We start from the raw sequence: 24,832 nt of genomic DNA, 5'->3' as shown, positions 1-24,832 counted from the left end.
ACTCAAATCACAGAAGTTGCAAGAGCATTCAAGGGATATAACAAATCTTATGAAGTTGGAATTAAAAATGAAACAGATCCTTTGATTCAAATGAGTTCAACCAGATTAGCGATAGCTCATTTTATGAAACAATTATTAACTCAAATGAAAGGAATTAAATTTATTGAAACTTTGACAATTTATTTTGAACAACAAAAAGGAAACCAAACTGTCTCCAGAATTGGATATTTTAATAGTAAACCAAAAACAATAACTAATGCCAATGATTTTCAAGAATCTTTGGATGTTAATGTTGAACAAATTATGAATGATATTCACAAATGGATTAGTGAAGGTTCAGCTTGGATAATTAAATCAATCAATGGACATTACATTAATATTATCAAATATGAGCCTCTTACTGGAAGTTCTTACATTAAACTTCCAACTGAACTACAACATAACAAAAGTGGATTGATTAATCTAAAGAATAAAGACAATGAATGCTTTCGTTGGTGTCACGTTAGACATTTGAATCCACGAGAAAATAATCCACAACGAATCAAAAAAACTGACAAAGCATTTATGCCACAATTGAATTACCAAGGAATTGAATTCCCAGTTTCCATCAAACAATACAACAAAATTGAAATCCAAAACAGTATCAACATCAATGTTTTTGGTTATGAAAACAAACAAACTTATCCAATTTATGTGTCCAAAGAAAAGTTTGAGAATGTGATGAATCTATTGCTAATCTCAGAAGATGAAAACAAACATTACTGTCTTATCAAAGATTTTAATAGATTTATGTATCGAAAAACAAGAAATAAAAATAAAAAACATTTTTGTATGCATTGCCTTCAATGTTTCTCCAAGGAAGAAATATTGTTGAAACACAAGGAAGTATGTATTGAAATCAATGGTGAACAATCAATCAAAATGCCCGAAGTTGGCTCCAAAATAGAATTCAAAAATTTTAATAAACAAATGCAAGCGCCATTCGTGATATACGCAGATTTTGAAGCAATCACTGAACCAATTCATGGTTGTAATCAATCTAACCAACAATCTTTTACTGAAGCTTATCAAAAACACACTGATTGTGGTTATGGTTACAAAGTTGTTTGCTGCTATGATGACAAATATTCCAAACCAATAAAATATTATCGTGGAGAAAAAGCTGTTTACAAATTTATGCAAGCAATGCTTGATGAAGTCAAATATTGCAGACAAACTATTAAATACAAATTCAATAAACCATTAGTTATGTCTCCAGAAGATGAATCCAATTTTCGGAAAGCAACATCTTGCCACATTTGTGGTAAAAAATATGAACCAAATGATAAACGTGTCAGAGACCATTGCCATATTACTGGAAAATTCCGTGGCTCAGCCCATAATCAATGTAACAGGGATTTTACAATAACTAACAAAATCCCTGTAATATTTCATAATTTGAAAGGATATGATAGTCATTTTATAATGCAAGAAATTGGTAAAATTATTGAGACCAATACTTATGTGGATAGAAAAGGTGAAACCAGACAACACAAAATTAATGTAATCCCAAATAACATGGAACAATACATGGCATTCATGTTGGGTTATAATTTAGTATTTATCGACAGTCTTCAGTTTATGAATCAATCATTGGCAAATCTTGTAAAGAATCTACCAGAAGATGCCTTCAAATATACCAGTGAAGTTTTCAAAGGTCGTAAATTACAATTAATGAAACAAAAAGGAGTTTATCCGTATGATTATATGAGTAATTTTGATAAATTCAATGATACTCAATTACCAACCAGTGGAGGCGCGGTGGTGTAGTGGTTGGCGCGTCGGACTTTCGATCGGACGGTCGGAGGATCTGAGGGTCGTTGGTTCGAGGCCAGGTTGGTCTCTTCATTGCTGTGTTGTTTCCTTAGACAAGAAACTTTGCTCCACATTGTCTCTCTTCACCCAGGTGTATAAATGGGTACCGGCGACATACTGCTGGGGGTAACCCTGCGATGGACTAGCATCCCATCCAGGGGGGAGTAGCAATACTCCTAGTTGCTTCATGCTACAGAAACCGGGCTAAGCTCCGGCCGTATGGGCCACTTAGGCTCTTGTGCGACTTTACCTTTACCAATTACCAACCAAAGATGAATTTTACAGTCAAATGAATAATACAAATATCACTGATGAAGAATACAGTCATGCACAAAATGTTTGGAATACATTTCAATTTAAAACCATGGGCGAATACCATGATTTATATCTCAAATCTGATGTATTATTGCTGGCTGATGTTTTTGAAAATTTCAGGAAAACATGTTTGGAATACTATAGATTGGATCCTTGTCATTATTTCACATCTCCAGGATTGAGTTGGGATGCAATGTTGAAAATGACTGAAGTCAAACTTGAATTAATCACGGATATTGATATGTATCAATTTGTTGAAAAGGGCATGCGTGGAGGAATCAGTTACATAGCCAATAGATACGGCAAAGCTAACAACAAATACATGCAAAATTGGAATCCAAATGAATCCAGTAAACATATCATGTATTTGGATGCCAACAATCTATATGGATGGGCTATGTCACAACATCTTCCAACTGGGAATTTCAAATGGTTGAATAAACAACAAATAAAAAACATTAATTGGAAAACGATTCCCAAAGATAATAAGACTGGATATTTATTGGAAGTTGATTTGGAATATCCTCATGAATTACATGACCTGCATAATGATTATCCATGTGGCGCTGAACAAATCAAAGTGACACAAGATATGCTGTCAGATTATTGTCAAAGAGTTGCAGATAAATTTGGAATCAAAAGTGGACAAGTCAATAAGTTGATTCCAACATTGGCAAACAAATCAAAATATGTATTACATTATCGTAATCTGCAATTGTATCGTGAATTGGGTTTGAAATTGACTAAAATATACCGTGTATTATCCTTTAATCAAAGTCCTTGGTTGAAGACATACATTGATTTCAATACACATCAAAGAACTAATGCAAAGAATGCTTTTGAGAAAGATTTCTTCAAACTGATGAACAATAGTGTCTTCGGTAAAACAATGGAGAATATCAGAAAACGGGAAGACATTAAACTGGTGACTAATGAGAAACAATTATTGAAAATGACTTCCAAACCAACATTCATCAATAGCAAAATCTTTAATGAAAACTTGGTTGCAGTCCATAAAATAAAGGAATCGTTGACACTCAACAGACCAGCCTATGTTGGTATGTGTATCCTTGATTTGAGCAAAACATTGATGTACGATTTCCATTACAATTTCGTTAAAAACAAATATGGTAACAAAGCTAAGTTACTGTTTACGGATACAGACAGTTTGACATATGAAATTGAAGCCGAAGATGTGTATCAAGATTTTTGGAATAAAAAAGAAATGTTTGATAACTCGGATTATCCATCAAATCATCAATTTTATGACTCCACAAATAAAAAAGTTATTGGAAAATTCAAAGATGAAGCCGCTGGTGTACCCATTACTGAATTTGTGGGATTGAGATCCAAAATGTATTCATATATCAAAGATAACAACAATGGTGGAAAAACAGCCAAAGGAATCAAAAAGAATGTCATCAAAAATGATATTCAACATTTTGATTACAAAGATGTGTTGTTCAATGAGAAACAATTATTTCACCAAATGAAAACAATCAGAAGTAACCATCATGAACTTGGTAGTTACACCATCAACAAGACATCGTTGTCATGTTTTGATGATAAACGATATTTGTATCCTGATGGAATACACTCATTGGCCTATGGTCATTATGCTATCCAATGATAGTATCAACTTGTGATCAAAACATTGCGACAAAAACTTGTGACAAAACTTGGTTTTTATTTGTTTTTTGATAAATATTTGATTTGAACACTTTGACTCATCTTTTGTGATGAGATATTTAATTTTAATGTTTTTGGAGAAAATTTTGTTTCAATATCTTTACAATTATTTGGTTTGTTTTTTGTCAAATATTTGATTTCGAGACTTTGTATCATCTTTTGTGGTTTCAATATTTTTGAAAACATTTTTGTGTAATTATATTATATACTATATTTATACAAAAATGAAATCCATTTTGAAAAAACCAAAAGATGTTTCCAAGCAGGTGGAATCATCTCTGTGCCAATTCCTGCATTGCAAAGATGAATGTGAATTTTGTGGATATCATGATGAATCCAAAGTTGAAACACAACAATCAATGCCTGATTGTTGTGGATCACAGAATTTGAAAAACATGGAATGTCAATTAACGTGTGTTGCTTGTGGACAGGTTGTTGGTGAAGATTACAAAACAGAATATATCAATTTTCATGCCAATTTGTTCAAAATATACAAGAAAACAGTGTATAATAGAAAATACCATTTGTCGCATACATTAGATAAAATTATTTTGAAAAACAAAATTGAAATCAGTTGTTCAACCAATTTCAAAATTCATAAAATATTCGTTGAAATAAACAAAATACTGCCACAAATCAATGGTAAAAGAAAGAGAATAATCAGTTTGAAATATCTTTTGCATAGAATATTGCAATTGATGAAAATTGATTCTTCCCAAATTGAGTTGACAAAATCCAAAAAAACAATGAAATTATACAATGTTTATTGGGATAAAATTATGGACATTATTGGCCCCCAAATCATGCACATTATTAATCAAACATAAGTGAATATCTGATATTTTTTATCATATTTGTCACCCCATTTATCGACAATCGGCGAATTATCCAAAATGAAATCATCATTTTGAGTAAGCTTGTTTGTCAAATCATCTCTATCAAAATGTCCATTTCTCATTATTTCTTTTATTTCATTTAATAAATGTCCGTAAGTTTGAAAAGCATATTGGCATTGATAAAGTTTGATTTCAACTTTTTTATGCTTCATAAAAGCTTGAATTATGACAGACACCGATGATATTGCCAATAATGAAGCTCCACTGGTTGCAACCGATGATGCAATACCACCAGTTGCAAATACAATGGATGAAATATTACCAGCGAATTCCCATTTTTTGAATCTTTTGTATGCACTTTTGTACATCCACATCTTTTTGTGATATGACATGTAATAAGCTTTCAATTCATCAATTTCTTCTTCTGATAATCGATTTGAAATATGATCGAAATCAATTATTAATTTCTTCTTTTGCATATATTATATGGTTATCTTATTTTTGATGCAATAATAGAGACCAGTTATTTGACCCAAAAACATGCATTTTTTCATCCAATTGAATGTTTTTTTCTCATTAATGGTGTACATGTATCCTTTGTCACGATGATATCTGTTGTAAAATTGGCCATAAGCATCATGTAATATTCCATGTGATCTGATATATGGTTGCCAACCAAATAATCGATGGAGAATAGCTGTTAACCATCCATCTCCAGGCCCAATTAATCCGATTCCATCATGAATTAACTCTTTGTAAACTTCATCAGGTAAACCTGTGTTGTAATGTTTTTCATACAAATATGTGAATATTACGATACTTTTTATCATGCATTCCTGTCTGGGTAATATTGGAAGACTCAATTTACGGTGAAAATCTATCATCGATGTTCGAATGTGTTCTTGCAATTCTGACAATTCTTTCATTATACAATTTGATTACAATATTTTTATTTAGTTATTTTATGAAATAAAGTAACGGAGTCCACGACCTAGTGGTTATTGTCAGGTAATTGTATCCTAATATATTCAACAAAATACTTCATTGTCCAATCAGATGGATGATTGTTGAAGTAGCAATAATAGTTTTCAAATGACACATCAAAGAAGAATTCCAATTGATCAAATGATGATGACACCAAATCGGATTTGGAATGATGATATCTGTCATTTCTCCTGATATATGTGTTTGTCACAATAATCTCTTGCAATGTATTGATTCCTTTAATGTCATCTTTACTCAATAATTTTATCCATTTGTAATTTGTTTTTGGTATTGTACCACTTTTTCTTCCTATTCTCATTGCAACTTGATTGTTGAGAAACGTTACAGCTTCCTGAGCTTGTTGAGCTTTAAACTGAGCCAGAGCTTGTTGTATTTGTGTTTCAATATATGGTTTGATGATGTCCTCATTGTTGTTAATTAATTGTTGGAGTGAAATTGCATGATTTGAATTAACTCCATCTTTGATAACTAAATGTCTGTTTTCTGTATCCAAATGACCATCATCATTCAGATGTATTGGTTCTCTATATTTGAATCCATCTGGTAAGTTGTCATAAGTTACTGTGTATTCTATTTTATCTCCATTTTCATCAAGAATATGGTTTCCATTTTCATCTTCAACGTATGGCATTATATTAATAGTGTTGATAAATAAATTTCAAAAGTTCCTGTGACTTCTTGGTTTATAGTTGGAGAAGTAAACCCTGGTCTTCTTTTATAAATCCCCATTTGAATTATCATGGGTTTGATTGTTGTATTTGTAGTTATAAAATTTCTCCCAATTTTCATATTAAATTGTATTAAATGGGAAAATAAAGTTTTACTGTTAGCAATGGCGACAAAAGAAACTTGGTAATGATTTTTTGTATTAATTACAATATTTTTTATTTTAACCGGCCCTAATGTTCCAAAATTGAAACCATGAACATTTTCAAAAACTCCATTTTTTATGTTGCCGTTAACAACACTTGAAGTTTCAATATTTGACAACCAACTTTTATTGACAGCATGATATCTTTCAAAAAAATCAGAGTATAATACTTTCAATTCAAAAGTTCCATTAACAGCAGTTCCTGCTCCTATGCTATCCATGATTGACATAGAATCAATACTGACAAATTTTGTTGATTTAGGCAAAGCGAATGTATTGCTTCCACTTATTATGTTTCCAATTCTGTGGTATGTGTCAGTGTTGGTTGTTTCACCTTGTTTTTTCCCATTTATCAAAATTTGTGCATTTGCAACTTGTTGATTGCTTTGGAAAACAATGGAGTATAGATTGAAAAAGTTATTTCCATCAGCAGCGATTTGAAAATTATTTGTTGGATTTGTTCTTTGGAAAACACCACTGGCAATAGTTCCAGTGTATTTCGTTTTGAATAAGTTGGTAAAATAACCCAAATTCATTGCTTCAGAATCAAATATCGGATTTATTAAACCAGAAATAATCTTATTATTCATATCCATATTGACTTTCATCTCCATATCTCCATTTTTATATTCAAACATGACATTGTCCAAGCCATCATACACTCCTGGATAAACGCTATCTGACCAATCTTTGACACCGTAAACAACCAGATGACATTGTACTGGAGTCGCTGTAGCTGTTCCATGCATCGTCAAATAGATGTAATTTGGAGTTTGTTTGCTGTTGTTATTGAATTGAACCAATAGCTTGCTATAAGCAGTGAAATCACGCTGTACAGCTTTGTGGATGTATGCTTCAGAAGCAGTACATGATAATTGAATATTAGTCATTTCCGGTGGGTAGAATTCAAACACAATTGTGTATGTTCCAATAGCAAGAGTATAAATATTGAAACCTATCCTTGATCTGTAATCATTACTTCCACTGTCTTTAATCAATGTGATATCATAAGCTTTTTTATTCTGATGCGGGGATTGATTGAAAGCAGCTATTCCATACACTATGATATTGTATTCTGAACTGCTTTCATCGGTATCTGTAAGATATTTGAATTCATTTGTTTTATGGCTGCTGACAAGATGACTTTGCTCCAATTTGTCATCAAAATATTTTTTGGTAGTAGCATCATTATCATCAGTTGGTTGAGCCATATCTTTGATTTGTTTATTATTCATATCAAGGTTTCCAGTCATTGCAACACTTCCATCTTTTTTCAAATATACACTCAAATCACTTCCAACAGATGGTATTTTAGCTATTTCTGTATCAACATATGCTTTAGTGGAAGCATCATTGGGATCGGAAGGATTTCCAAGAACGATTATTTTATGACCTCTCATATCTAATTCACCACCAAGAGCATTCGGTGTTAACCTGTTGAGAAAGTTATGATCAACGTAGTGTTTATTAACAGCATCGTTATCATCAGTTGGTTGAGCCATATCTTTGATTTTATGATTGTCCATATCGAGGTCACTATTGGAGACTTTTTGTAAATATTTAGTATCACAGAAACCTAAATTAACAACATCATATGTATTTTGTATATTGGCTCCAAGATTAGTAATTTGTTGATTACCCATATCCAGATTTCCAGTCATTTCAACAGTGCCATCTTTTTTCAAATATGTAGACAAATCAGGTGATGGTATTTTTTTAATCTCATCATCGACATATTTTTTATTCGCCGCCTGATCGTTATTATCAGGTTTTAAAACACTAATATCAAAAAATGTTTTCCGTCCAGTAATATGTTGTTCTGTTGATGTAACCATTATTTCGCTTTTAGCTCGTCCACCATGGCCATCAAAGTTTTTCAAATCTGGTATATTAAGATGAATGTTTTCATAAGACTGATGCTCAGTCAATAATCGAACATCATTGGAGCTGCCAGCACCGTCTGGCGTGTCTTGTAGATAAATACTATTGGTATGAACACTTCCACTGTTGCTGTAAATTACTGCTTTATTAGCTCGCACATCACCAGGAGCATTATCCAACAATTGTATTTGGCTCTTTGTGACAACATCATTGGGATCAGCTCCTTGTTTAACATTAACAAGTTTTTTGTTTTGTATATCATAATTTCCATTTGGGGTTAATTTAAACCCTATTCCTTGAGGCCCAGCGGCTCCTTGAAGAGGAACCGTTGTGAAAGAAGACGATGAACTATGTTCGTTGAATATTCCCATTTATATCATTTGGTTATATTGTTCCATAAAAATTCCTGTTAATTCTCTTCATGGGCTTATCAACATATAGAAATGAAAATGGCTCTTTGGTTGCTTTAATGTATTTATCCTTTTCGACACCCAACTCACGGGATATCAGACCTCTTTCATTGCTGCTAGGAAAGTCATAGACACAGAAATGAGAGCAATTGAGTCGAATATCTTTTGGTGTTTTGTAGAACGATTGGCTCAGATAAATAACAGAGCAGTTTTTGTGTCTGCCACGAATAAAATAATCAATCAATGGTTTCTGGTTTTTTTCACAAATAAAGTCATCAAATATGACTATCTTCTGGGCATCTTCATCCTTCAATTCCTCCACTGGAATTATATCATCATTGCTACAAACAAGGACATTATACCCGACACTATTTGATATATCAGTCAATGTTTGTAGCATATCCTTGTATTTTTGTTGCTCCAAATTTTTGGCATACAAATGTATTCTATCATAATACAAAAGTGGTTTCATCAGCATATGGTACAATAAATTTGTCTTTCCAGATCCTGAATTACCACATATTAACATCCGAAACGTGTCACTTGGCATGTAACCATACAATCTTTTGAAATTAGTGTTTTTATCATGTCTATCATAATTTGGGATTTCCATGTATATCAATACATTATATAAGTTAATAATATAATGGATCTACAAAGATTAAAACAATTATCTGAAGCCAAGATTAAGGCTGGAACAATAACCAAACAAGTTAGAGATACATTGAAGGAGTACAAGCATGATAAACAAGATTTACAACAAGGTTTATCAGAAACTTTCAAACCAATTATTAAAGCTCAAGAGGAAACAAAACAAACAATTGATGAAAAACAAGACAAACTGATTGAACAGTTGGAGAAAAACCAAAAAGCGTTGACTTCAGGTTTGGAAGACATTGCTATGTTAACTTATCAACCAGAAACAAAACCACCAGAAGCAAAGCTACCAATTGGCTATAAACCATTAATGATGTCACCTGATGTTGAATCAAATTTGGATGCTGGTTTTGATATTGATGAAATCCAAAAATTGATGCAATACGATCTTGCACCTCCGAGTTCTGTTCTCCAAGCTTCTATGCAAGGAGATATTGACATCAAGGATTACGATGCTAATATTGGCAAAATGTTGACAAAACTTGGAACAAAGAAGGGTCCTTTATCCAAGGGCCAAGGAAAGACCAAGAATAAAGACAAAATTGATAAAATAGATGAAGATATAAAATTATTGCAAAAATACAAAGGGCGCATTAAAATAATCCCAGAAGGAATGAAAACCATCAAAAAAGGTTCTGGTTATACGCAACCAAAGAAGAAATACAGCAAAAAATTCAAGAAATTGGGCTCTGGTGTTGTTTATTTCAATGATGCTAATGATTTGATTGACAGAATGGAATTGCTTGGTGGATCCATTTTGGCTGGCAATAATGGAGTCAAAGAGGAATTTTCACAAATAGCCCATAAATTGAATCAACTTGGCTTGATAAACAACAAACAACTCATTGATTTATTGCAACAATATATAATTCGCTAGGTCGCGTAATCAGTTACATAATTAATTATATAACTGAAGTATATATGCAAGAAAGGGCGATACATATTTCATCTGTTAACCGACAAAAAATAGGTCGAAGTCGGCCTGAAGACTTTATTATCAAATTTGATCCACCATTGAAGCTTGACACAACAATGAGACATGAGCTAGCTGTTGATCGAGTTTCAATGACATACTCGTGGCATAATGTCAATGCAGGATACAACAATAATACAATAAAATACAGCCCAGATAATGGTACAAAATGGAAAACAATCACATTTGTTGATGGAATGTATTCATATGATGATCTTGATGATTATATCACTCAATCAATAATTCAAAATGGAGATAAACCATCTTCCAGCAAGGGCATCAATCTATATTTTGTGCTTTCATCATATAGAGTTGTCATTGAGCTGGACAACCAATGGCAGCTTGATATTAGAAACTCTAATTTTGGAGCACTTATTGGATTTGAACCAAAGTTAATTAACCAAACTGAACATGGGACAAAATTGCCAAATATTACCAATGATATTGACGTTTTGGACATTAATTGTGATATAACTGATAGCCTCAGTGATGGACGATTCACAAATACACTGATAATGATACCCACTGACAATTTAACAAGGAGTTATCCCTTTACTTTTGAGCCAAAAAGAGCATTATTCAGCCCAGTTTCCAAGTCAATTATTTCAGAAATGGGGATAACAGTGACTGACGCTTTGGGTCGGCCAATTGACTTGAATGGCATTGACTGGTTCATGAGCTTGATTCTCAGGTCTAGTTTAATATAATATATCAATATATGGTACGACAAAGTGAATTTAAGCCACGTTTTGACCCAGAATTGGGTCGTTATGCGATGAAACATATACATGGTGAAGGAATTATGGATGTTTTCAGATCAGTTGGATCAAAACTTTTCGGAAAAACAGCAAAAGAATTAGCTAAGAAAGGAGCCAAAACTGCAGCTGAAAAAGCAGTCACCAAAACTGGTGAGTTTGCTGGTAATAAAGCAGGTGATAAAATAATTCAATTATTGAGCAAAAAACAACCTTCCAAAACAAAATCAGTGACAATGAGCCAACCAAAAATGGAGCAGCCACTGACTGATTTTCAAATAGCTGAGAGAGTTAATAGGATGATATCTGGTGGAAAACTCAAAAGAAGGAGGAAATGAAAATAATGTAACATATCTGTATAAATGAAATCATTCAGAAATCCAAAATACATTGAGAGATACGAAGATGTCTTCTTCCAATTGGAGACACCATTGAATACTGGTAATCCAGGAAATAATAGGTCACAAAAGAAAGATGGTTATCGTTTCGTAGTCGATAACACAGGAGAAGTTACTCCATTTGATTGGTATAATGCAAGAATATCGGTTGGTTTTAAAGTCCAAACAATGCAAAATGCAAATATAGCAGCTGAAGACCATAATGGTATTGTTAATGGTTCACACAGTCTTATACATGATTTCGATGTAAGATTGAATGGTAAAATGGTATATGATTGTAATGATGCAAATCATTGTGTTAATATCAAGAATCTATTGGAATATAGTCCAGGATATGCTCAATCGACAGCAACAAATGAGTTTTTCTATCTGGATACAAACCGACACGCTGAAGAACGATCAGCTGAAGCTAACTACAATAAAGGATTTGCTGTAAGAAAAGCACTTTTGGGTCTATCAGTGGTTGTCAATACAGAAATACCATTGAATCGATACTCATTCTTTGAAGCATTGATGGATGAGTTATTACCATCAACAAGATTGGAATTAAATTTGCAGATTGAATCTGATACTATTCTAATATGGCAAGCTGGGGCTGATTGTCGTGTAATTATTACCAGAATGGAGTTGATTGTGCCACGAATCACTTTCAATTCAGAAGGACAATCACTGTATATGAGTCAGTTTTTGAAGCCACATAAATGGGTTTATTTGCGAGAAAATATTGAGAGAAGTAATTCTTCAACACAAAGAAGTGGTAATTTTCAGATAACAAGTGGGATTTCAAAGCCAAGGCATGTATTTGTTTTCATTATCAATGATGCAAATCTTGCTGCACAAACAGTAAATCCATTTTTGTACAATACATTTAGTGTATCAACAGATCCCAGAACATTGCTAAATTGTCATTTATCTGTGGCTAATGGCAATGAATATCCTGATGTACATTACACTCCAGAGGCTGATTTGACTCGAGTTTACAGAGATGTCCTCAAATATGTGCATGCAAATAATGAGTACAGTCAAGGAACTTTATTGAATGTCAACAATTTCAAAACACTATTCCCATTCTTGTATTTCGATTTAACAAAACAAAAAATGGATATCAAAGATGGTACCACAAAGCTGACATTCCACTATGAATTATCTGGCACAACTGCAACTGCATATTCAGTTTATGCATTGACATTATACGAGCAAGACGCTGAGCTCATTCAAAAAGATGGCAAACTATTGTTTCGATAAATGGAATAAATTTTTAATGTAACGTTAGTTATATAAAAGATATGACAACTTATCATTCACATGGAGTAACACTATCAATTGGGCAAAAAGATAGACTAGCAAAAGCATTAAAAAACAATTCAGCAATAACAATAAGATTATCAAATTCTGAATTAACTGGACCGGATCAGCTGATGTTAACCAAAACACAAATAAATAGGCTGAAAAAGGCAATGCAAAACAAAACTGGAGCAGATATTAAAATAAGCAAAACACAGATACGAAAAGCTGTACAACAAGGAGGCAGTCTTTGGTCATCATTATTCAAAATTGGCACAAAATTACTACCAATGGCAGCAAAAGCAGTTGGACCATTAGCTACTGGAGCACTTTCTGGGCTTGCAAATGTTGGAGTCAATAAAATATTTGGTAGAGGACAAGCTGGTGGTTTCCTCATTCCTCAAAATAAAATTGATCAATTAATAAAATACAAAGATTGGCTCACTGAAGCACAAAAGAAGCAAATTGTCAATGCAATACATACTGGTGGACAGATTGTAATTAAACCAACTAAGACACAATCAGGAGGTTTTTTGGGTACTTTACTGGCTTCAATTGGCATTCCAATGGTTTTGAATGCATTAATGGGTAAAGGCTTGCAGGTGGATAGAAGTAGATCCAGAAGATCGGTCCCAGTTTTTGTTCCAAACACAACCAAAAAAGATGGTGGTTTGGTCCTACCAGTTAATTATCGTCCGCCTCCATTTTTCGGTACATGGGATCAGTATGGTAAAGGGAAAAAAAAAAACAAAAAAGGAAAAGGTCTGTTGTTAGGCAAAAACAGTCCATTCAAGGGGATTCCATTAATCGGAGACATTCTGTGAAATTCATAAATAAACCACTCAGTAACTTTGAACTCATTGACTGGGTCAAAAAACTCAAAATAAAACACTTCAGAGGCATTTACAGCAGAGATAATCTACCACAAAAGATGAAAAAAGATGAAGTTGGTATCATTAACCTGGATTCACAGATTGGACCAGGTACACATTGGGTTGCGTATCGAAACGGAGACAAATATGTAGAATATTTTGATAGTTTTGGGTTAATTATGCCAAAAGAAATTATGCAATTCATGTCAACAAGTGGCAAACGATTAATGTATTCAGGTGATGAAATCCAGGAAAGAGATTCAGTATTGTGTGGCTATTGGTGTTTGTATTATTTATTTGAGAGACAAAAGGGTACAAGTATATTGAAAACAATCCACAATGCACATTTTGACATGAACAATCAAAGTGTCAATCATAATTTTATAATCCAATATTTTAAAAAATTATCTAATTAGTTTGTATAATGGTTGATATAAGATATTGTGAAGAGTGTGATGAGTACACAGAATTTTCAGGAAAATTATGTTTATGGTGTACATTGGTAACAGATTCTGAGTCTGACTCTGATGATAATTAATCTAATATAGTGATATAAAATGGTCAAATCATATTGTGTTAAACAAAAGAAAGAAACTGAATGTATTGAGCCTGCAGGTTACAAGGAAGCCAAAAATGGTCGGCTCATGTTCTTCTGTACATGTGCTGAATGTGGGATAACTAAAACCAAATTTGTTAAAAAACAGGGAAACTAAATAGCCCCTCTGAAGGGGGGGGCATAATGGATACTTTAGCATCAACTGGTGCTGATATGTTAATTCAACATGCATTACCATGGATGGGAAAAAAAGCAGTTGAAATGGGTCGATATTATGGGTCTGAAGCACTTAGAAACCCTAAATTGCAAAAAAAAGCTATTGATTATGCTATCTCTAAAGCAACTCCTTTTGTTCAAAAGACTGGATCAGAGATGTTTGATAAATTATCAACCAAAGTAAGGCCAAAAAAAAGGTACAAAACTGACCGAAAAGAACTTGATGGTGGTAATTTAGATACAATTTTGGAACAACTCGGTACACCAGGTAAGGTTGCGTCGAAGTCAATGGATGTTGTTGGAACATTAATTCCATCAACAAATGAAGTCTTTGATAGATACAAATCTGGAGACATTGCCAAAAGTGCATTTAGCACAGATACTGGTATATTGTCGAGTCAATTTTGGTCTGGCAAGGCTGGAAAAAAGACATTAGAAAAATACAAAAATTATCCATGTGAAAGCATGGTAAAAATTGGGAGCAAATTTCACAACACACCGAAATGCTCAAGTTATGATGCAATTGGTTGGCACCCACCAAATTGGGATGAATATGAAAGAGGCATGAAGGGTCGTCCCAAAAGTGGTGGATCAATTGATATACACAAAATGATAGGTAAATTACCGCGTCCAAAATCTGGATGGGTATTACCTGGACACAAATACACTGGTCCATACAATGATTTGGAAAATCAAGTCAAATATAACCCCGAAACTGGACAAATATTGGAAATATACGATAAACCAACAGGCAAAACAGATGCAATAGCCATGCAACATGATGTTGATTATTCAGTCTGCAAAGATGACAAAAAATGTAAATTGAAAGCTGACAAAAAGATGGTAAAGTCATTGGATGCTGTTCCATATTCCGAACGACAATGGGGACATTGGTTGGCAAGAAATGCAATAAATACAAAATCAAAATTGGGACTTGGGGTTCCAAAAAACGTCAAAAGCCGTCGGGTAAAGAGGAAAACTGGCAAGAAAAATTAGCTAATGAGCTGCATAAACCCATACGGCGTAACTTTACTCGGCGGCGTGTTATTGTAAATAATATTGATGAAATATGGGCTGCTGACCTTGTTGAAATGCAACAATTCAGTAAATGGAATAAAGGTAATAGGTATCTTCTCACGACTATAGACGTTTTCAGCAAATACGGCTGGATTGTTCCATTAAAAGATAAAAAAGGTGAAACTATAACGAAAGCATTTCAAAGCATATTCAAAGAGGGTCGAAAACCAAAGTATCTGTGGACTGATAAAGGCTCAGAGTTCTACAACAAACATTTCAAAGACTTGCTCAATAAACATAACATTACACTGTATTCGACTGAAAATGAAGAGAAGTCATCAGTTGTTGAGCGATGGAACCGAACGATTAAAAATAAAATGTGGAAACGATTCACTGCTCAAGGCAATACAATGTATCTGGATATTTTGCCTAAAATATTGAAGCAGTATAATAACACTAAACACAGTTCAATAAAAATGACACCGACAGCAGCATCTAAGAAAAAGAATGTAGGAACTGTTTACTTCAATCTATTTGGCAATTTGAAACCAGTATCAAACAAGCCAAAATTCCGAATTGGTGACAAGGTTCGAATATCAAAGTACAAAAGAAAAGTGTTCGATCGGGGTTATACACCCAATTTCACAGAAGAGGTTTTCTTTATCGATAAAATACAATACACTAATCCAATCACATACAAACTGAAAGATCTTAACAACGAACAGATAAAAGGTAGCTTTTATGAACCGGAATTATTGAAAGCTGAACAGGAGTTATTCAGAATCGATAAAGTTATTAGGAGAGATTACAAGAAGAAACAAGCTTTGGTAAAGTGGAAAGGATACAGTGATGAATTCAATTCTTGGATTCCAATCAAGGATTTAGTTGATGTGCAAAAATAAATACGGTATAAGGTCATTTTATCATTACAGCAGTCACGGCCTCACGAATATTCGATAGCGATAAATCTATTGTTGGATGCAAAATAAATGATATTCCTTACCTCAAAAAGCGTCTACAAACATCAGAACAATGAAAGTGGAGAAATAAATGTCCAAATATCCGAGAAAAGGAACGAAAAACATCAAAAACACAACTCGTTTCAAAATGGCGACAAAATGGCCGACACGTGTGTTAACAAACTAGTGTCCAGTCCGCTTTGGGTTGTGTGCATGAAAGCGCATGCGTGTTAATCCAAATCAAGCAATATTACGCAATATACAGAAAAATAGCACCACAAGTGTAAAAATTTCAGAACTGAGTGTAATATATAGGTAATCGGGTCATTATTATATTAGTTCACAAACTCTGGTGAAGCTTTAGGGTGGTGTCAGCTGGCCCCTGACTGAAACCTGTTTAACGGCTTGTGCAGATGGTGAATTACTGAGTAGTGTGGGATGTCTTCCAGTAGACGGTACCTCCAGGGTGAGCCCGCTCAGGCCCTACTGGTTTACAGCGGGGTGCTCAGAGTTCGTCCCAGGACTCAACCTCGGTCCCAGAGGTAAACTGGGAAAGGGACAGCCGCCTTGTCAGCGGCGGGTAAAAGACCTGGCAGGGGCCAGGCAAGTAAACAGCCAATCGAGTACCCCACGTTCAGGGTTTTGTCCATTTTCGTGACAAGTCACACAACGTCACGCGTGACAGTAACGGCATCCAGTCACACAACAACTATAATGATTATTTTTTTTATCCAAATTGGTGTTCAAAAATATTGTATTCATCATTCAAATCAGCGATTGATGAGTTGGTTGGATTTAATCGATGATTGTTTGTGAGTTGGTGTCATTTATGAAAGTGAAAATTTAGGTTTTTAGGTTTTAGGTCAAAAGCTAAATTTAGGTTTTTAGGTTTTAGGTCAAAAGCTAAATTTAGGTTTTTAGGTCAAAAGCTAAATTTAGGTTTTTAGGTTTTTGACGTCTCCGTGGTTGAATTCAAAGGCTGAAATAGTATTTTATGTAGTTATTGGGGTGAGATAATGTGTGGTTTATGGGGTTTATAAGGATTTGTATGGGATTTTTTATCATTTTTTGAAACGTGGGTTGATACCCTCATATATCTAACTACTATTATGTTTGCTTTTGTGTTTCAAAATTTTGGATGCATGTGTCGCTTTTCCAATTGGGTGTCGAAAGTAATTAGCATTTGAATTAGTATTTGTTTTACTTGTTCATTTTTTGAACAAATCTGTGATTGGTTTGAACTCACTCCACTTCTTCATCCAATTAAAGAAAAAAAACATCAATCAAGACTTCCTAGTGCACGTTTCCCGCGAGTTTGACGCCAGCCACTTTTCTTTCAATCAATCAACCAATCAATCAATCAATCAATCAATCAATCAATCAATCATTCAATCAATCAGTGAATCCATCCATCAATTAATCAATCAATCAATCAATCAATTGATCTATCCATCAATCTATCAATCCATCAATTAATCAATCAATCAATCAATCAATCAATCAGTCAGTCGCAGCCCAACTTAATAATCAAGCAGTCAACCAATCAATCAGTCACAGCCTAACTTAATTTCGTTTCTACCAATTATTTCTAAGTGTGCTAGTCTTGATACTGATACGTATGTTATGTATATATGCATTATTCGTAGTTTCTTGTCTCGGGAGTTGAGAATCGAGTGAGAGGAGAGGTCTCTTCCCTTCCCCTACCACATTCTTACTTTAATGTATGATGTCCTACTGTAAAGCCCCGTCTACACGAGCAATTTTTATGAGGCAATTTTTATTTGCCCGTGTAGATGATGAGAAATGGCCAATTTTTATGTGACAACTGCATTTGCTGAAAAGCTGGCGTGTAAGTTTTTATGTGGCAAATAAAAATTGCCACATACAAAAATTGTCCGTGTAGACGAGATGCCACATAAAATGTGAGAATTTTTTCAACGTCATCTGTAGAACCCAGTCCCTACAGTCCCTAACATTTGCGCATCCAGCATGGTGCCATCTTGCTTTTTGCCTTTCCATGGTCATCTCCGCTGTGCGAAATTATTACTGACGCAAATTAACAACAAATATTTGTCGAGCCATCTACACGGGCAAATAAAAATTGCCACATACAGTTGCCACATAAAAATTGCTCGTGTAGACGGGGCTTAACAGTATAACATACATTTGTGGCGAACTCATTAAACGTAAAAACTTCATTGTACCTTGACAGTGCGTACCGGTACCAACGTATCCATCCAGACAAGTGCAGTTGTATGAACCAAGGGTATTACTACAATTAGCTTTCTCATGGCACTCGTTGAGCTCGCGACTTTGACATTCATCAACATCTGTTTGGGGTAGAAGATTAAAAATGTGTCAACAACGGGGAGTACATTTTATGTATCCTGCAGCTAAACCCTTTCTATTCTTGGAGCCCGAACTTGACAAGAGAACATCGACCACCATTAATGCAGGTGTTTCCAGTTGTTGGAAGTTTCCATCCCAGTTTTCTGATTGGCTTATTTTCTTTTACGTTTGTTCTGATTGGTTAGAGTTATTGCTTTAGGATCAGACTGCTGAGCCACTCCAGACGATGCCAAAACAGAAAGGACTGATTCTGACTGAACGGGGTGCTTCCATTATCTCACGAGATAAAAGGATGCCTACTGCCCACTACTATTACTTTAGTTATGGCTTAGAGCGATTTTCATTTGAGTTTCGAAAGTGATTTCAAGCTTTCTTTGGTGTTGCTTCATCACGCTCTGTGATTGGCTAACTAAACTCGCGCCACATTCTCAACCAATCAGAAACAGAACCAAATGTGACCTGCTCGCTTGCGTTTTCGGGCGCTTGCCGCCGGCAACACCAGTATTTGCTTTGAACTCTGATTGGTTCATCGCGCCGTTTGCGTCACTTGTAATTGGCCAAAGTAATTACATTTTGGTTCTACAACCCTCAATAGAAACCACTCTAATGACATTCAATATAAAATCTTAATACCAATACAATAATCATACATACCTTGACAATGTGTTCCATTGCCGGAATATCCATCCAGACAAGTGCAGCTGTATGAACCAATGTTATTAATACATGTCGCTCTCTCGTGACACTTGTTAAGGTGTAATCTTTGGCATTCATCAACATCTTTTTTCATGTAGAATTTGAAAAGTAAAAAATGCATCAAAAGTACAAAAAAATATCTCGAAAATTAAAAAAAGATGGAAGCATATTTCGTTCGTGCCTTTTCGTGTCATCACGATGTTAAAGCGATCTAAACTGGCGCACGCCCTGGGACGATAAACATGTAGTATTTATTTGACAGTCATTGTGCTGCTGACTTGTGTGAAGGCGGACTCAGAGAGTGACGCGCCCTGCATACGTTTTCTACGTTGTAAGTCGCAGATTTTACACGATTCCTTAAGAAAGATTCGTTCAGTGTAGATTTGTAGGGTCTCTCGAAGCATTAAAGAGCAATAAAATCTTAATACTAATACAAAAATCATACCTTGACAAAGTGTTCCATTGCCGAAATATCCATCCAGACAAGTGCAGTTGTATGAGCCAAGGGTATTACTACAATTAGCTTTTTCATGGCACTTGTTAAGTCCGAGTCTTTGACATTCATCAATATCTGTTTGGGGTGGAAGATTAAAAATGTGTCAACATTTCATGTATCCTGCAGCTGAACCCTTTCTATCCTTAAAACCCGAACCTGACGAGGGAACATATCTACCACCTTTAATGCAGGTGTTCTCAAGGTAACGTGTCAATTGCAGTAGTTTCAATCCCATTTTGCTTTGCAAACTGTTCAAGTTCTGATTTGTTTATTGTGATTATTTTCGTTTATTCTGATTGGTCTATTATGCTACTTGGTACGTTTATTTTGATTGGTCTATTGTGTTACTTGGTACGTTTATTCTGATTGGTCATAGTGATTACTTAAGTTATGGTTGTAACGACACCCAACAGAATTAATAATAATACAATAATCATACCTTGACAAAGTGTTCCATTGCCGAAATATCCATCCATACAAGTGCAGTTGTACGAGCCAAGGGTATTATTACAATTAGCTTTCTCATGGCACTCGTTGAGTTCGGGTCTTTGACATTCATCAACATCTGTTTGGGGTAAAAAATTAAAAATGTGTCAACAACGAGGAATTACGTTTTATGTATCCTGCGGCTAAACTCTTTCTAAACCCTTTCAAAATCTTAATACCAATCAAGAGACGACCTCTCTTGAGAGAGGATGAAGGTACCAATTCAATAATCATACCTTGACAATATGTTCTATTGCCAAAATATCCATCCAGGCAAGTGCAGTTGTATGAACCAATGTTATTAATACATGTCGCTTTCTCGTGACACTTGTTAAGGTGCGATCTTTGGCATTCATCAACATCTTTTTTTGCATAGAATTTAAAAAGTAAAAAATGCATCAAAACTACAAAAAATGTCTCGAAAACTAAAAAAAAGATGGAAGCATATTTCGTTCGTGCCTTTTCGTGTCATCACGATGTTAAAGCGATCTAAACTGGCGCACGCCCTGGGACGATAAACATGTAGTATTTATTTGACAGTCATTGTGCTGCTGACTTGTGTGAAGGCGGACTCAGAGAGTGACGCGCCCTGCATACGTTTTCTACGTTGTAAGTCGCAGATTTTACACGATTCCTTAAGAAAGATTCGTTCAGTGTAGATTTGTAGGGTCTCTCGAAGCATTAAAGAGCAATAAAATCTTAATACTAATACAAAAATCATACCTTGACAAAGTGTTCCATTGCCGAAATATCCATCCAGACAAGTGCAGTTGTATGAGCCAAGGGTATTACTACAATTAGCTTTTTCATGGCACTTGTTAAGTCCGAGTCTTTGACATTCATCAATATCTGTTTGGGGTGGAAGATTAAAAATGTGTCAACATTTCATGTATCCTGCAGCTGAACCCTTTCTATCCTTAAAACCCGAACCTGACGAGGGAACATATCTACCACCTTTAATGCAGGTGTTCTCAAGGTAACGTGTCAATTGCAGTAGTTTCAATCCCATTTTGCTTTGCAAACTGTTCAAGTTCTGATTTGTTTATTGTGATTATTTTCGTTTATTCTGATTGGTCTATTATGCTACTTGGTACGTTTATTTTGATTGGTCTATTGTGTTACTTGGTACGTTTATTCTGATTGGTCATAGTGATTACTTAAGTTATGGTTGTAACGACACCCAACAGAATTAATAATAATACAATAATCATACCTTGACAAAGTGTTCCATTGCCGAAATATCCATCCATACAAGTGCAGTTGTACGAGCCAAGGGTATTATTACAATTAGCTTTCTCATGGCACTCGTTGAGTTCGGGTCTTTGACATTCATCAACATCTGTTTGGGGTAAAAAATTAAAAATGTGTCAACAACGAGGAATTACGTTTTATGTATCCTGCGGCTAAACTCTTTCTAAACCCTTTCAAAATCTTAATACCAATCAAGAGACGACCTCTCTTGAGAGAGGATGAAGGTACCAATTCAATAATCATACCTTGACAATATGTTCTATTGCCAAAATATCCATCCAGGCAAGTGCAGTTGTATGAACCAATGTTATTAATACATGTCGCTTTCTCGTGACACTTGTTAAGGTGCGATCTTTGGCATTCATCAACATCTTTTTTTGCATAGAATTTAAAAAGTAAAAAATGCATCAAAACTACAAAAAATGTCTCGAAAATTAAAAAAAGATGGAAGCATATTTTATTCATGCTTTTTCTCGTCATCACGATGCTAAAACTATGTAAACTGCTTCACGCCTTGGGCAATATAAATGAAGTTTTTATTTGTCAGTTATTGTGTTGCTGACTCGTGTGAAGGCGGACTCAGAGAGTGACGCATCCTGCAAACGTTTTCTACGTTGTAAGCAACGGTTTTTTTCGTATTTCCGTGAAAGGATTTGTTGAGATTGTTTAGTTTTAAGTGACAGATTTTACTCCATGTCGTAAGAAAGATTCGTTCAGTGTAGTTTTGTAGGGCCTCTCGAAGCATTAAAGAACAATAAAATCTCAATACTAATACAATAATCATACCTTGACAATATGTTCCATTGCCAAAATATCCATCCAGACAAGTGCAGTGGTATGAGCCAATGTTATTAATACATGTCGCTTTCTCGTGACACTTGTTAAGGTCGGGGCTTTTGCACTCGTCAACATCTTTTTCTACGTGGAATTTGATTGCGGTAAAAATTAAAAAAAAAGTAAATCCAAATTGAGAAAAATTACAAAAAGAAGCATACAAGTGTGTTTTCTATGCTTCAATTGCCTATCATCGCGGCGATAAAATAAATTTTTACCACGTACACGTTTTATCGAGTTTTATTGTAAGTTCTTCGTGGCTATGTGGATAAATAAATTGCTGATTTATTCACTTATTCACTCACTCACTCACTCACTCACTCACTTACTCACTCACTCACTCACTCACTCACTCACTCACTCCCTCACTCATTCATTCACGCACTTACTCACTCGCTCACTTACTTTTAGGCAAACAGCCATAGAGCTCCAGTCTCATCGCACACCAGTTGCGGTTGCCGCTGCAGTTTATGGGGTGCAACCGAACGTACTTGGTCAAGACAGGACGGCTTAAATTGACTCTCTTAATACTGTTGTCATCGGTATTGGCCTGAAACAGCTTTGAATAAGGCAACAAATATTAAAAGATTTGAACAGAGACTCCTGAAAGAAGAAAAGAAGTTCATGTCTAAACTCAAAAGCTTTCAAAATCCCACTTTGATTTTCAGCTCACAAAGCACTGTGCAGAGTATCATTTGTGTCGTTAGTGCGAGCGGTACAACATTCATTTGTACCCTTCATGAATACTCACATCACCATAATTAACACCATACCATCGTCACCCACGACTTGTTCTCGTCTGGCCTCGTAGCTCAATCGGTAGAGCAACGGACTATTAAACCCGGAAGTCAATTTTTTTTCTTTGCCTCGTGCGGTCTACCAGTTCCTCACTAAGGCGAACGCTCCAGTAGACCCGCACCCTTCAAAAGCTCTATTTTCATTGGACGCTGATGTCCTGCAGCTGCATTTTTTCAGGGTTGGGAGCAGTGTTCCGTTGCTCGTACTATTGTACTTACGACCAACCATGTAAGGCCCCGTTCAGACTAGGTGCCGGCTCCCGGTTCCCGGGCACGGGCACTCAGTCTGAACAGAGCTTTTTGTCGGTGCCCGAGCACGAACACTACCTCCAAAGGTAGTACTCGGGCACCGTTCCTGGGCACGGGCAATAGTCTGAACGGGATTTTGTCAGTTCCTACGTTTTTTCCTCTTGCTTCGATCCCTACGATACAGCAAACAAAATGGCGGGCGCTTAATTGACGAAGGTGAACACAATTGCTCCTTGGGCACCAAGGAGTCTGAACAACGTCCTTTTTAGTGCCCGGGCACAGTGCCGTTAGGTCGTCCCTAACGCTCATTGAAATTTTCATTGGTTCAGATGTATAGTATTTTAACTTACACTGCATTATTAAATACCATGTAATACTAGCGTAACTTATTGTAATACTTTGTTACTGTTGTGTGGTATTTAGCTAAAAAATCACAGCAGAAAAGATTTACCTTTAATCTTCCTTGTACTGTATAAAATGTCCAGTGTGTTCGATTCATACTGTAACTCAAATAATACAAGCTAACAAACGAACCGCGAAAGCCTTGCGTGGCAATGGCAGTGATATATCTTTTCTGATTAAGTTCCACTTGCAGCCACGGTTCTTTATCATCAGCAATCCAGGCTTTGTTGTTGTTTAATCTTGCATTTGAAGGATACGAATCGGAATTCATCGCAGAAGAAGCCCATAGATTTTCATCAGGAATGTCACCACTTTCCAACCCAATATCAGAACATTCCGTATAGCTATAGGCACAGTTGATTCCTGTAACATGAAGTACATTTTGTTGTTCACTGTTCGTTCGTTAAGTCCGGTCAGACGTTAATACTTTAAGTTAAAAAAGGCTAGTTTCTATGTGGTACTGCGTCGGTGCGGAGTGGAAACGAATGTTTGGTTCATCAACAAAATTGATAACTAAAGGTAAATTGGCCATCGTAAAGAGATTCGAGTGCTAACGTTTCGAGCGTTAGCCATTCGTTAGAGCGAATCATGGAATTGTGGGTTGTTTTTCATTTATATAGTGCGCGGTGGAGCTACGCTATTGGTGGGACCATGGTAACGCGGAAAACAAGATGGACTCCTGTTTTCTCGTTAAAAAAATTGAGGGAAACTTTCATTAATAAAA

At 35.2% G+C, this 24,832-nt stretch overlaps 1 protein-coding gene across 8 annotated transcripts in view; it reads right to left on the bottom strand.

Annotated features, from left to right (window-relative positions):
- LOC146475365 (uncharacterized) overlaps positions 1-24,832 on the bottom strand; it is a 50,780-nt gene that overhangs the window by 22,150 nt on the left and 3,798 nt on the right. The window contains exons 2-12 of one of the 8 annotated variants that reach the window (XM_085115763.1): positions 24,158-24,471; positions 23,066-23,219; positions 22,613-22,744; positions 22,072-22,197; positions 21,789-21,914; positions 21,299-21,424; positions 20,812-20,937; positions 20,529-20,654; positions 20,039-20,164; positions 19,552-19,677; positions 18,753-18,878 (exon numbers count right to left, since the gene is read on the bottom strand). In XM_085115763.1, the coding sequence (XP_084971889.1) occupies positions 18,753-18,878; positions 19,552-19,677; positions 20,039-20,164; positions 20,529-20,654; positions 20,812-20,937; positions 21,299-21,424; positions 21,789-21,914; positions 22,072-22,197; positions 22,613-22,744; positions 23,066-23,219; positions 24,158-24,471 (1,608 nt within the window). The remainder of the gene's footprint in view (positions 1-18,752; positions 18,879-19,551; positions 19,678-20,038; positions 20,165-20,528; positions 20,655-20,811; positions 20,938-21,298; positions 21,425-21,788; positions 21,915-22,071; positions 22,198-22,612; positions 22,745-23,065; positions 23,220-24,157; positions 24,472-24,832) is intronic. The other 7 variants (XM_085115767.1, XM_085115764.1, XM_085115765.1 and 4 more) reach the window with 7 other exon arrangements.

The sequence above is a fragment of the Pavona decussata genome, unplaced genomic scaffold (assembly GCF_977016875.1).
Source record: "Pavona decussata unplaced genomic scaffold, jaPavDecu1.1 SCAFFOLD_84, whole genome shotgun sequence".
In the NCBI taxonomy this organism is placed as follows: Eukaryota; Metazoa; Cnidaria; class Anthozoa; order Scleractinia; family Agariciidae; genus Pavona; species Pavona decussata.
The sequence above is the reverse complement of the archived record's forward strand: the minus strand, read 5'-3'. Positions and strand labels throughout refer to the sequence as shown.